Source organism: Chenopodium quinoa, unplaced genomic scaffold (genome assembly GCF_001683475.1).
Source record: "Chenopodium quinoa cultivar QQ74 unplaced genomic scaffold, ASM168347v1, whole genome shotgun sequence".
In the NCBI taxonomy this organism is placed as follows: Eukaryota; Viridiplantae; Streptophyta; class Magnoliopsida; order Caryophyllales; family Amaranthaceae; genus Chenopodium; species Chenopodium quinoa.
This window is the reverse complement of record NW_018742951.1, coordinates 3522380-3536398: the sequence shown is the minus strand read 5'-3', so window position 1 is coordinate 3536398 and position 14019 is coordinate 3522380. Positions and strand designations below refer to the sequence as shown.

At 35.6% G+C, this 14019-nt stretch overlaps 2 protein-coding genes across 2 annotated transcripts; one reads left to right on the top strand and one right to left on the bottom strand.

Annotated features, from left to right (window-relative positions):
* Positions 1–773: 773 nt before the first annotated feature.
* LOC110728435 lies at positions 774–3664 on the top strand. The gene is made up of 9 exons (XM_021908083.1): positions 774–1096; positions 1179–1448; positions 1553–1939; positions 2020–2088; positions 2173–2439; positions 2531–2868; positions 2961–3146; positions 3234–3344; positions 3429–3664. Exons 2-9 carry the CDS (start codon positions 1218–1220, stop codon positions 3496–3498), a joined length of 1659 nt encoding a protein of 552 aa, XP_021763775.1. The 5' UTR covers positions 774–1096; positions 1179–1217; the 3' UTR covers positions 3499–3664.
* An 8893-nt stretch (positions 3665–12557) lies between these two features.
* Positions 12558–13699, bottom strand: LOC110728624 (protein FAR1-RELATED SEQUENCE 5-like). Its single transcript, XM_021908269.1, has 2 exons — positions 13104–13699; positions 12558–12996 (listed from the first exon to the last, which is right to left on the bottom strand). The coding sequence occupies exons 1-2, from the start codon at positions 13697–13699 to the stop codon at positions 12558–12560; spliced, it is 1035 nt and encodes a 344-aa protein (XP_021763961.1).
* Between the last annotated feature and the right edge of the window lie 320 nt (positions 13700–14019).

Genomic DNA, 14019 nt, shown 5'->3' with positions numbered 1-14019 from the left:
ATGATGACTTGCAGCGTAGGCTTGATGCTTATGAGATGATAGCTGACCGTGCCCCCCCTATTATGGATAATATTGTCTCCGAGTTTGTACAAGATTCACAAGGACAAATGCAACGTTAAGTGAAAAACAGTGGTGGTGGAAAGGCACCGGGGAAGAGAAAGGTTAGGGGTGCAACAAAAGCCTTTAAGAAACCCGGGGAGCCCATGATTCTTGAGTTTGACGAGTTGAGTCAACCTACTGGGGAATGGCGCAGCAAATATTCCACACACATTGGGATATTGACTCGTAAAATACCCATCACACTTGACTGGGCAGAGATACTGAAGGGGTTGCTTCAACTATTTTGGGATGATACAATGGTAAGTGTTTTGTATTTTAGTTTTTCTCATAAAACTTCGTACAAAAATCAATGTGCATTCACCGAAATTAACCAAACTAATTAAACCAAATCAATGTCCATTGACCGAAATTAACCAAAATCAATGTGCATTCACCGAAATTAACGTGCATTCACCAAAACCAATGTGCATTCACCGAAATTAACGTGCATTCACCAAAATCAACGTGCATTCATCGAAATTAACGTGCATTCACCAAAATCAATGTGCACCTGCCTAGGGTGCTGTGTAGCTGCCTAGCATGGCTGTGCAGCTTGCCAGGGTTGCTGTGCAGCCTGCCTAGGCTGGCTGTGGAGCCTGCCAGGGCTGCTGTGCAGCCTGCCTAGGGTGGCTGTGCAGCTACCTACGGTGGCTATGCACCCTGCCTACGGTGGTTGTGCAATTTATTTATTTTTTTTCTTTGTTTTGCCGTTGACTAACATGTATGTTTGCCATTCTTACAGAGTGTGTTTAATATTCCTGATGATCCAGAAAAGAGAAGATCGTTTGAAGGTTTCGTACAAGAGAGGTTCAAAAACTTCAGAAGTTCGTTGAGAACAAGATGGATCCATAAGAAGCAAAGGCATAAACCAAAGAAAACTGTGAAGGGTAATGCAGGAGAGGAGGAACCTGAGAAGAAACCGTGGGATGTATATCCGCAAATAACGGTGAAGGACTGGGAGAAGTTTGTGGCAAAATCAACTACTACTACTGCACTTGTAAGTAGTTTCATATACATTACAGTTGTTTTCACAATTTTTCTCACTACATATTATGATGCTAACACTTGATAATGTGTAGGAAAAAAGTCAACAAGCTACGAGCAATGCTGAGAAGAAAATGTATAACCATCATATGGGTTGTAAGACATTTGCGGAAAGTAGACCAAAGTGGATCAAAGAGGGTCTATACCCCGCATCCAAAATACCGTCATCTGATAAACCGCTTCCTTCCACGGTCACCAGTTTAGTAAGTCGTGCAAATGATTGGTGGTGTGCTATGCATGGGATCGACAAGAACACTGGGAAGTACGTCATGCACCCGGATACAAGGCCAGTAGCAGATGCACTAGTAAGGACCCTTTGACATTTATGGTAATATTCCACAATTATTATTAAATATTACCGTAGAAACTACAACTAACTTAGAACTGGAAACTTTTTGTGTTGTTGCAGCTCGAGCATACGTCGGAAGTGGTTGAAGGCAAGCTCACTCCAAGTGTAGAGAACGATCCTTTTACCTTGGCTTTGGGAAAACCATTCCACCCTGGGCGAGTCATTGGTGCAGGAGGGAAACAACTAGGGTGGGAAAAGGTTATGGGTTTAGAATACACTAGATCAGGAAGAACTAGATCTAGTGTTAATTCGCCCCACCATATAAATGCCAAGGAAATGGAGTCAATTAAGGTGGAGATACGCAAAGAGGTGCAAGAACAATTGCAAAGTCAATTTAATGCCATTTTGAAGCACATGAACTTGCCAACCATTTCTTTGCCCTCGATAACCCCAGTGGACTCATGTAGTCACCCAAAAGATGCCGGGGACAATCCACATGAGATCGAGGTAATTGAATTACAGTTGAGAACATGAACTTCATATCATAAAATGAGGCCTTATGTTCCATATTTATTTTACTATTGCAGATTCCTACTCAGCATGCAGAATCAAGGGGGATTGTAAGCCAGACACCTGATCCTTTTCCAGATGTTCAGGTAAATTTCAAGTCTTAATGAAATGTAAACGTATTAGCTTACGCTGGTTAATTAGTTCATAACTTGTCCTGATGAACTGTGTAGGAAGAGACGCCTTGTGAGCTTCTTCACCCCGATAAAAACGTGGATGGAGAGTTGGTGGGGTATGGTAGCGCACAACCGTTTGACAATTGCCATTTTAAGTCTAATACTAGTACCCACTATATCTTGGTCGGGATCAATTCCATAGTACTAGGGTTTGAGGACTTGCCACTACCGGTGCCTAGAGAGGAATATGACTTCATCACGCTGCTTGATGCGAAAGGTAGCTTTGTGCAATGGCCACGTGATCGGGTGAGGTTGATAGGAGGGGTAAGTGTACACTACTTAGCTTGTTTTTAAAACATGTCCCAAATAGCTTGTAATATAACCATGTGTTTTTTTTGTTACAAATGAAAATCAGTCATCTAATAGGAACAAGGTGGAGAAGCCAAAATCTAAGAACGTCCAACCTACAAAGAACATGGAACAAGGACAAGGGTTGAAGAAGAGTTCGAGAAGTTCTGCCACGAGTTGTACTCCACTAGTAGAAGCCGACATCCTGAATTCGCTATCTAGAGCTTGTACTTTTCTTCACAACCGAGTGAGTGAGTTGCCTAGGGGTAGATCTATTGAAGTGATTTTACCTAAGGCATTGTTCCACTATGATGAGGATGGGATCGCACCAATTGCAAAAGAGGATGTGAAGGAATTTCTATCCGGTGCCATGCTTAACATTTCCATCATTCAAGCTTTCATGAGGTATTGCAATGCAACTATTCCTAATCATTCTGTTGCATTTTCAAATGTAATGAAAGCTTTTAATGATAATTCCCAACAATATTGTCTTGAAGGGCACTACAAGAGCACCTTAGAACCAGTGGCGATTCTATGGCTGCAGTTGGCTGGCTTTGCCCCGAGCAGACCTTGCTTACCAGATGCTTATGCAGCCCTCGTGATGTTGAAGATTACCTAGAACGGAGTATCAAGGAATCAACGCTTGCGGGAGATAAGTTCATATTAGTCCCATGTTTTGAGGAGTATGTCTACAAATGTCATAAATTTAGTTGTTCTTTTTTTTAACGAACTGTGGCGTATAGTTGTTGATGGTTTTTCAATATATGCAGTTCTCATTGGACCCTTTTGGTGATTTGTGTTTCCAAATACACAATCTACCACTTTGATTCACTTCGTCAGAATCCACCACGTAGGTTGTTAGTGAATAATATATTGAATAGGTACATATTGCTTCCTACAGTTGTTTTACCTCACCAAAATCATTGAGTATTTATGTTTCTAACTTTGTACTTACTTTCCTAAAGTGTTATGAATAAGCTACATCGTCGTTCTGTTGCGGGTCCTACGTGGGAATATGCAAAGGTAATCCCTTGAGTTAGTGATTTGCTTAATATACTTGGCTTCGGTTATCGCTATGCATGATTTGATATCCTTTGTGGCATGTCAGTGTGCGCAACAAGACAACAGACTTAACTGTGCCTTATACGTTATGAAGTTTATGCTTGACATAGTCAATAGTTGCAAGGAAGCACAACAACTAGATGAGGTATGCTTTTACTATCTTCAACCTAATAATTGTTTCGATAATTGCACTGAACAAAACACACGCATAACTTGAACCGAACAAAACACAAGCATCACTGCATATGCAAAGGCACGCTGCCATGCTGTGTGCAGCAACCAAGGCAGGCTACCGGGCCACCGTAGCAGCCAAGGCAGGCTGCCAGGCCACTGTAGCAGCCAAGGCAGGCTGCCAGGCCAATGCAGCAGCCAAGGCAGGCCATGCCAGGCCACTGCAGCAGCCAAGGCAGGCCATGCCAGGCCACTGCAGCAGCCAAGGCAGGCTACCAGGCCACTGCAGTAGCCAAGGTAGGCCATGCCAGGCCACTGCAGTAGCCAAGGTAGGCCATGCCAGGCCACTGCAGCAGCCAAGGCAGGCCATGCCAGGCCAATGCAGCAGCCAAGGCAGGTCATGCCAGGCCACTGCAGCAGCCAAGGCAGGCTGCCAGGCCACTGCAGTAGCCAAGGCAGGCCACGCCAGGCCACTACAGCAGCCAAGGCAGCCAGGCAGCAGCCTAGCACATCATGCACGTGATGCATGTGATTTTTGTGCATTTCGGTCAATTTGGTGATTTTCAGTGAATTTCGGTGATATTAGTGCTTTTCAGTGTTGTGATACTTGTGATAATGTTTGGTTTTTTTTTTTTTTTTTTTTTTTTTTTTTTTTTTTTTTTTTTGTCTCTAAAGTTTTGCAAGGTTAAAAAGGAAGGCCCGTTAACAAGGAAGGAAATCAATGAAGTTCGCGACTTGTGGCCTTTTTTTGTCACATTTGATGGCATCTAGAATCACCGTATATATTAGCAGTTATATTGGTTTGTTAGATTTACTTTTAATTATTAATTACATATTATTATCAACATTATTTTAATTAAATATGTAATAGTATGTAATTAGAAATGATGGTGTAATTAAATATTGTTATTCATTAAATATATTAATGGTGTTACTTTTTATGTATATAATTATTTCGTGTTACATATATTATTGTATTATTTTGTAACTAATATTAATATTATTATTAATTAATAATATTAATTTTATTATTAATTAATAATAATAAATTTTTATCGATTAATAAAATTATTTTAATACTAATATTGAAATTATTGTGAAAGGTCACTAATGTCTAATATATAATATAATTAGTAATTAATTTTTTTTTTTTTAAAAAAAAACATACAATTGGAAGCGGTTTGGCGCCAAAACCGCTTCCAATTGTAGGTTTATTTTTTTTAAGAAAATGGGATTTGGAAGCGGTTTGGCGCCAAACCGCTTCTAATTCTCAATGACAATGGCAAGCCCCCCAAACCGGAGCGGTTCAAAACCGCTTCCAATTAGGGGTTTGAACCGCTTCTAAATTAGTTTATTCTACTAGTGGAACTATATAGGCATCTCCATTGTTGAGAATACCTTAAGTTCGTAAAACTCCAAAGCTTATATTTTGTCCGAGTCCTGACTAACCTTCGGGGCTTAGGACGATCGGGTCGGGTCTGAGGGTACGAACCGTCGGAGGCCTTGCATTTTCAAGGTCGAAGTAAGAGCTCTATTAGCAAGCGAAGCACGCGTCTAGGGTATAATTCTTTATCCCTTATTCTTTTAATTACGTATTAATGATGTTTTGCATGCTTTAATTGCTTTAGTTATCGGGGCGGGTCTTGAGGGGTTTCTTTCCGCGTAGTAAGGGTCACTACGAAACCCTACCTTTTTTCACACTGTAGTGTGCTAAAGATCTGCATAGATAAGAATACAAAAGATTCATAGCATATTCATAATATGCTTTTCAGGGTTTTGTCACTAGTTGCATTATTAGAGGCACCTCATAAATAAGTGTTTTGCTTGTTATGTTAATCCTTGGTGGTTCGTTTATGACTACCTAGTATGCTGTCAATCTTGTGGCTGAGGTTGTGTGACGGACTTTAGCTTGACTGGCAAGAATTAGAATTAGTTAGTAGCCGTGACAGAAGATTACAGTTGCAAGTGTTTGTAAATTGGAATGCAATTGTGATTATTAATATGTTGAATTTTAAATCAATTCTTGCTATTTTAGACTTTTTTGTGCTTGTGTCTTGATGCTTTTGTTAGGCTAAGGGATGTTGTTTGGTTAAAAGCTGACTGTCATCATTGAAATTGATAATGACTCAAATCCATCTTAAAAGGAGAAATAAGCATATCATTCATATGTACCTTGTGATATTTGGGCTAGTTATGCAGCCATGTAGGATCTAAACACGTCTCCTCATTTAGAAGATCTTGGTTTAGGGTTTTCTTACAAATTTGCTTCTTAATTTGATTTTTCCTTTGTTTTAGTTAGCTTACATTTTTTCGGGTTTTTTTTTTTAATAATTGTAGAACTCTTCAGTGCTATGGATTCTTCGGTTGCTACTGATTCTACCAATGCTAAAGATTCTACGGATGTACCTTTGGAAAGGAAAATGTACGTGTTTTCTTATTTGCTCATTTTATGTTTTCTTGGTTAGTATAATAGTTGTTATTTGCTCATTTAGCAAATGAGCAAAAAACTGATTGCTCATTTCCCAATTGATCAAAGAAATGTTTGCTTATTTTACAAATGAGTAACTAATTATGTCAAATGAGCAAACTTAAACTAATGTTTGCTCATTTGACAAATGAGCATCTAAGTTTTTCCTCATTTGTTAAATTAGCAACTAAATATCTGCTCATTTAACAAATGAGCAACTAACTATTTGCTGATTTGCTAAATGAGCAAAATATTGATTGCTCATTTGCTAAATGAGCAAAATATTGATTGTCCTTTGACAATTGTTCATTAGATAATTTATCATCCTATGCTTCTCTATCATAACATACGTACTCCAGACCCTCCCCTAAAGTATCCTCTTCACTACACCTCCAAAAAAAAAAATCTATGTGATATTTTGCTTTTTTTTTATGATTTTGTATGAGCAGGAACTCTACTGAAAAGGAGTGTGCTGCCGATGTTGGTTCATCAGGAGCTGTAGTGGCTGTAGAGTCTAAGAAGATTAGTGCATCTATAAAGCCAGAAAACAAGCAGAAGAGATTCAAATTAGTCGCTACTAAGGGTAAAGGAAAAAAGGTTGAAAAAGGAGTGAAAGAAAAATAGAATATGAAGTTCGAGGATCCTGATGGTGAAGATGGAGGATTGAATTTAGGGGATGTTGTTAATGAAGTGCAAGGATCGAAGTCTGTGGTTTATGGGACGTTGCGCAATAGGATGTCGCCTTCATCTGTCGTTATTGTTGTTAAGAAGCTTTCTGAAGATCAGTTGATTGCTATTAGAGCTATAAGATTTGGGTCCTTGGAGTTTTTGAAAGTGTCCCAACTGCCTTTGCAGTTGGGGTGTTGGTTAGTCAAGTACTTTGATGCTCAGAGTTGTTCCTTGAATATTCCTGATTCCGAGCCTTTTAAAATTACTGAACAACATGTACATGAGGTCTTAAGGTTACCAGTTGGAGGCATGGAAATGGATGCAAATGTTTTTTCCAAGGATAATAAAGTCATTACCCAATGGAAAAAACTACTCAAAAAGAACTCATTATCTGTCAACATTGGGGAGCTTTCGATGTATTTGAAGGACCATAAATCAACTCGGCCAATGTTCAAATGCAATTTTGTAGTTCTTTGTGTTTCCACATTAATGTCAGGTAGTCTTTTCATTTTCATATTGCTCATTTTACTTTCATTTTGATCATTTTAATTTCACTTTGTTCATTTTACTTTCATTTTGCTCATTTTAGTTCTTCTTTGATCATTTTAATTTAATTTTGTTATTTTATGTTAGGAGGACAAAACAATAATGTTAATCATAACATTATCAAATATTTGACTAATGTTGATAAAATCAAGGATTTAAATTGGTCGAAGTTTATCCTTGATTCTCTTGTGAAGGCGAAAATGAAATGGGATAAGCTTCCTACTCGATACTTTCCAGGATCTTTATTATTTCTTATGGTATTCCTAGCGTTTATTTGAACTGTTTGCTCATTTACAAATGAGAAATGAACTATTTTCTCATTTGACAAATAAGTAAGGAAATATTTGCTCATTTGTCAAGTGAGCAAATAATTGATTGATCATTTCACAAATGAGCAAAGAAATGCTTGTTGATTTAATGAATGATTAAAGAAATGTTTGCTCATTTGACAAATGAGCATCTACCCATTTGCTCATTTGACAAATGAGAAACTAACTATTTGCTCAATTGACAAATGAGCAACTAAGTTTTTTCTCATTTGTTAAATTAGCAACTAAATAATTGCTCATTTGACCAATGAGCAACTAACTATTTTCTCATTTGCTAAATGAGCAAAAAATTGAATGCTCATTTTCCAAATGGTCAAAGTATCATTACACTTTTTAACAAGAAAACACACACAAACACACACACACACACACACATTAGACATACACATACATACATACATACACGCACTCACAACCTGTAATAGAATCTAAAATCAGATTTTGAAATCAGTTTCCGAAATCAAAATTGTCATCAGGTACTGAATTGAAATGTGTGGGTAGGTGGCAGTAGGGGGTGGGGTTGGTATTTTCTAAGGGTTTTTTTTTTAAAACTTTTTATGTATTAATTGTTATTTATTTGTTAAGTTTTTATGCACTAATTTTTCCTATCTTACTTGGTTGTAGCTTGTATATGTTTATCAGTTTGTCATTGAGCAAGTTAGAGGCAAACGAGAAACTCCAGTTCTCAAAGGTTGGACAACCAATATGTTGTCTAGTCGTGAGAAATTGGAAATTTTTAATGGGAGGCTTGGACTTGTTGTTAAAAATCTGAAGGTTGTTGGTCCTTCTGGCAACAAACAACCAAAACTGGTATTTCACTTTCAACCAATACTTAGCTTTTCTATGCCTTTGGCATTGCTTGTTGAATAGAATTGGAACAAATCTTTCCTTTAGGAAAATCATGCAATGTGGTGCTCTATATGGTACATCAATGGATCTCCTAAATGAGCAAAAATAATTTTTCTCATTTGTCAAATAAAGTTCAATTTGCTCATTTTTATATGACTTTTGCTCATTTCATATTCACTTTGATCATTTGATATTTACTCTTTTCATTTATATTGCTTCTAAATAAATTGGAACAAATCTTGCCTTTGCTTGTAGAATAAGTATCAATTTGTCAAATCTCATTTTATAAGCTTAAGCTATAATTTGTTGAGGTATTTGTATGACCACAAATGGTCCCAACTTATTCTGACTTTTTTTTTTTTTTTAATATTTTGCATTTAGGAAACATCCGTTCCAACTGCTCCACAAACTAAAGAAGATTTTGTAGTAGATCCAAAGAAGGTATTTATATGATTTTTAATATTTCAATGTAGATCTAATATTAATGTAGTTTGTTTTTCCATGTACATCCGTTCTGACTCAATGTTTTGTGAAGTTTATTCTGTGAAGTCTTGTTACTGGTTGACAAAATTGGTGGGTTTGGAGTAGCAGCAGCAGGTGGATAATGATGTAATGTGGCGCTCTATATGGCGCATCAATGGACCTCCCAAATCAGCAAAAAAATATTTGCTCATTTGTCAAATGAGCAATTAATTTTTTGCTCATTTGTCAAATGAGCAAAAACTTTAGTGCTCATTTATCAAATAAAGTTCAATTTGCTCATTTTTATATGACTTTGCTTATTTCATATCCACTTTGCTTATTTGTCAAATGAGCAATTAATTTTTTTGCTCATTTGTTAAATGAGCATAAACTTTACTATTGATTTGTGTAATTAAATTTAATTTGCACATTTTATATGACTTTGATTATTTGATATTCACTTTTCTTATTTCTTAATTAGTCTTTTGATTTATATTTATGTTATTTATGTTTTTTTTTCTTCTAGAAATGCCTTATGGATCTTGCAGCAGCTTCGACTAAACTAGTGTTGGCATACATGGACTTAATGAAAAGCATGAACAAGCTGTCAAATATTTTCCTCACAATGAGAAAATACGGAAGCTGAAGGAAGATGCCATGGGTATTTGTGACGAGAAAAGATTGAGTTCCCAACCTATGCCGAAAATCATAGCCTTTCTTTTAGCCAAGACGATGAGTATTGGCAAGATCCGGCTATCATTGAAGCTTGGGATAGATTTTTCAGGACTTCAGCTAATGAGAAGAATGTTGAATCCTCAGTCTTTGCTAGGGATGATTGTCCAACCGTAACATAAGTCATTGATGTTACAAAGATTGCTGCTGAAAGTGTTCAGATAGCAAATAGTCTTTCTGAAAATGAAGGTCCTGCTATTGTAGTTGAAACTGAAAAAGTTGAAGGAGATTCAAGTATTCGATCTAGATTGAGATCTTCAGTTAAAAAAGGATTTGGAACTCCTACTTTCAGTTTAGGATTTGATTCTCAAAATAGTGATGATCCGGAGAACTCCCCAACCACTGTACGACCTTCAGTTGCTGCTGATGCTGATGTTCCTCTGAGTGGAGATGTTGGTCTTCTGCTGCAAGTGGTGCTGATGTTCCTGTTCTAAAGAAGCATAAAGTTCAACCATCAATGCTGCTTAGATCACCTTTTAAGTCACGGATTATCAACATTTTCTCTACATTATCAAAAGTTCAGAAAAGTATCTTGGAAGCTCTGTTTGATGATGATAAAAATCGTTTGTAAGTATTTTTTTAATTATAGAATTTGCTATCTTGTACACTAACTCCCATTTGTTTTAGTAATACTAACTTCCTTAATTCCTTTATGTAGTGAAAAAGTATTTTTATCCAAAGTTAATGGAGAGGATGATGTTGAAATCATGAGATTTCAACTTGAAAAGCTTTATACTCAAAATAATATTGATTCAAAAATCATTAATGCTTGGTGTAGTATTCTGAATTATAATGAGCAATTTAGAGACTCAAATTCTCCTGCTCGTTTCTTTTTTAAGCTTACTGCTACTGTAAGTTCATATTCTTTCATTTATTCTGTTTCATTAAATTATTCTACAGTTTTCCTGTTGTATTTTATTTTATTTTTTTTCTTAAACATGTAGGATTGTCTTGTTCATTATGAGATTGATTCTATTAGTCATGGGAATGCTATGTTTCGTGAGGTTGCTGAGAAGTTATACAACCAAACTGTTGTTCCAAAGAAGGACATTCAACTTTTCTTCTTCCCAGTTTACGAAAGAGATCATTATTATTTGGTATGTTTCAACACTACCACACAGTATGGTAATATCGAAGTTATTGATTATAGTGAAGATTCCGGATATCACAAACAGCTTTTAAAACATTTGGTATGACTTAAAAGTTAATGTCTATTAACATTATGTTCTCTTATTTTGGTAAAATGATTAGATTTTAGAAATATCTATTATGTTTGCTCATTTGATGTGTTTATTTTCAGAGAAGTGCATTTTGCAATTTTATGCAATATGGAGGAAATGTACAGAGCTCTGTGTTGTCAAGTGATATCAAGCGCATGGAGTATGCTGCGATTGATTCTCCTTGGAAAATCATTTGCACTGTGGAGTTGCATTGATGAGGGTTATGGAAACATACATGGGTTTGTCAAAGTGGCCTTCAGGTCTGAAGAAGAATAATGTAAGTCTTTCATATTATAGTATCATTAATAATAAGATGTTTTGGTCTTATTTGCTTATGGAAATAAATCTTTCTCATTTTTCAAATGAGTAGCCAATAATTTGCTCATTCTTCAAATGAGCAAATTATTCTTTATTCATTTGTCAAATGAGCAAATTGTTCTTTGCTCGTTTTTCAAATGAGCAAATTATTCTTTACTTAAATGATGACATTTTCCTCTTTTATTGAATTCTGGCTATGGCCAATACATGGGTTTCTTAGTACTTATTCTATTCTTCTGCTTCCTGCTTCATCCTCCTTCTTGCATTGATATTTTTATAAATTTTCTTGTTGTTCTATTTTTTATTTTCTATTTCTTACAGGTGATAATCATAGAAAAACTTCGTAGTACACCCTGTCAATAATTTCAAGTGAAATAAACACAATTCAGTCCGTTAAAGAAATTCCTCAGAAGAAGAAAAAGCAGAAGAAAGCTTCTGTTAAGGATGAAGAAGAAAAAGTTGAAGAAGAAAATACTGAAGAAGAAAAAGCTACTTGTTAGTGAAACCTCGGTATTTACTTGGTGTAGTGTTGATTTAGATACTTGGTGGTGTTTTTATGGATTTCTAGGTATAGGGAAGTAGAGAAAGAATGATTTTATCAACTTGTAAGTTGTTTAGTAGTGTTGATTTGGATCGAAATTAGATAATTAGTTTGAATCAAAATTAGATTTTTGTTAGTCTTTGAATAATGTAAAAATGGTGGTTATATTTGAATTGAAATTGGATCTTTTGTGTTGACTTTTGATTATGGTGAATTTTGTGGTAGTTATACTTAAATTGGACCTTTTGTGTGTACTTGAAATACTTTGTCATTTATACCTAGCGTTTATTTGAACTATTTGCTCATTTTACAAATGAGCATCGAACTATTTGCTCATTTGACTAATGAGTAAAGAAATATTTGCTCATTTGTCAAGTCAGCAAATAATTGATTGATCATTTCACAAATAATTGAAATCTCATTTGACACATAATTGATTTTGTTAAGAAATATAAAATCAACAAAATTAAAAACACAAAATTTCTATATGTTCGATAAATAATGAGCGGATGTGCTAAAAATATTAAATCTTATATGTATATAAAAGTATCATTTCACGTTTTTGGACAATTTCTAATATCATGATGACTCAATTCACCACAACTTCTACATAATCTCTTCTTTTTCTGGTTTTGTTCTACACCCTTTTCTTTTTCTCCCTTTAGCCTTTTTGCACTTCTACCTCTTGTTTCAACATTTGACATATCAATCTCAGCCCCTTTCTTTTTTTAAGTCTCTTCATTTGATACATGAACTCCAGTCCATTTATTCTTTGAAATTTTTGGAGATTTGACAATTATTTCAGTTGGCACACTAGCTCCAATCAATAGCTCAATTTCTTGTTCTTTGTTGTTTACACTTCCAACTGTTGTTTCATTATTTCTTTTAATCCTCTTAGCCTCCAAATCCTTTCTTATTCCTTGAAGATTTATCACAAGGTCTTGAATATTTTCATCTTTGCCTTCTGCCAAACTTACACAAGTGTGTATCACTGACCATAAATCATTTAACAATTTTTTCTTGTCAATTATATTAGCACATTGCTCCAACAGGTTTCTTCTCAAGTAAAAAAATGGTTTCTTCAGTGCCATAGTAGTCCATCTGTTTAGCATATACTGCTCAGGAATGGTTTTAAACCTTTTTTCTTTCCAAACCCAAATCATATGTCTACATGGAATTCCTTATCTATAAAATAGCTTGCAAGAACATGTGGTGTCATAGTTAGTTGGATTAAACACAACATCAAATGTTCTAGTCCGATTTCCTTCACTTACTTTTGCAACTTCAATCCATCTTTTTTCTTCAATTCATCAACACCGCAATAAAAACAAGCACTTTCAACCTCATATTGAAATTCATAAAAGACAGAGTTAGTATATAAATGTGAGGCATGTGGTATTTTGCACTCAGGATATTTGTGCTTTGAATCATTATCATTCTGGCCTTGAGTGTGTCTCTGAGCATCAATTGCAGCTTCAAATCTCAAGTAAAACTCAACATGTGACACATGAGGATTGATAAAGGAGCAGAGAAAGTTGTTTTCACTTTCGGATCTTGATGTTGTACGCATTATTCCTCTAAGGAACACATCTCTAATATACGCCAGAATCCACTTGTTCATTATCTTGTACTTATAACCTAACCACTCATGTTGTTCCAAGTGGTATTCAACCATCACCTTGTTCCACCTTTCTTCAAACTCAACGAGTTCAATTTCAAGATGCCTAACACAAGCACATAATTTTTTTAGGAAACCAGTTTCTTCTTGCATGATTGATTTCTCCACCTTGTCTAGTAACTTTTTCATTATGTGCCACATACAGAACCGATGTTCAGTCTTCTTAAACACACTTGTAACATCAATTTTCATTGCTGGATCCTGATCCGTAATAATATAATTAGTTCATTCCCACCCATTGCCTTGAGAAATGATCTGAATAACCACTCAAATGACACAATATCTTCCTTTGCTATGAAACCAGCAGCAAAAGTAATGAAGCTTTTATGATGGTCAACCCCTGTAAATGGAGTAAACACCATGTTGTACCTGTTTACACATACAGATTAAATTCAAATAATTCAATGCTCATTTCACAAATGAGCAAATAATTGATTGCTCATTTGTCAAATGAGTAGATAACTCAATGCTCATTTGTGAAATAAGCAAACAATTCTCTGCTCATTTGTCAA

Bases quoted from the DNA above. Each gene is read 5' to 3' on its own strand.
- LOC110728624 (XM_021908269.1), bottom strand. From the start codon at position 13,699: ATGAAAATTGATGTTACAAGTGTGTTTAAGAAGACTGAACATCGGTTC. The intron at 12,997-13,103 runs GTAAGTGAAGGA...AATTCCATGTAG, and splicing joins GATGGATTGAAGTTGCAAAA to ACATATGATTTGGGTTTGGA.
- LOC110728435 (XM_021908083.1), top strand. From the start codon at position 1,218: ATGTATAACCATCATATGGGTTGTAAGACATTTGCGGAAAGTAGACCA. The intron at 1,449-1,552 runs GTAAGGACCCTT...GTGTTGTTGCAG, and splicing joins GGCCAGTAGCAGATGCACTA to CTCGAGCATACGTCGGAAGT. The intron at 2,440-2,530 runs GTAAGTGTACAC...AATGAAAATCAG, and splicing joins GGGTGAGGTTGATAGGAGGG to TCATCTAATAGGAACAAGGT.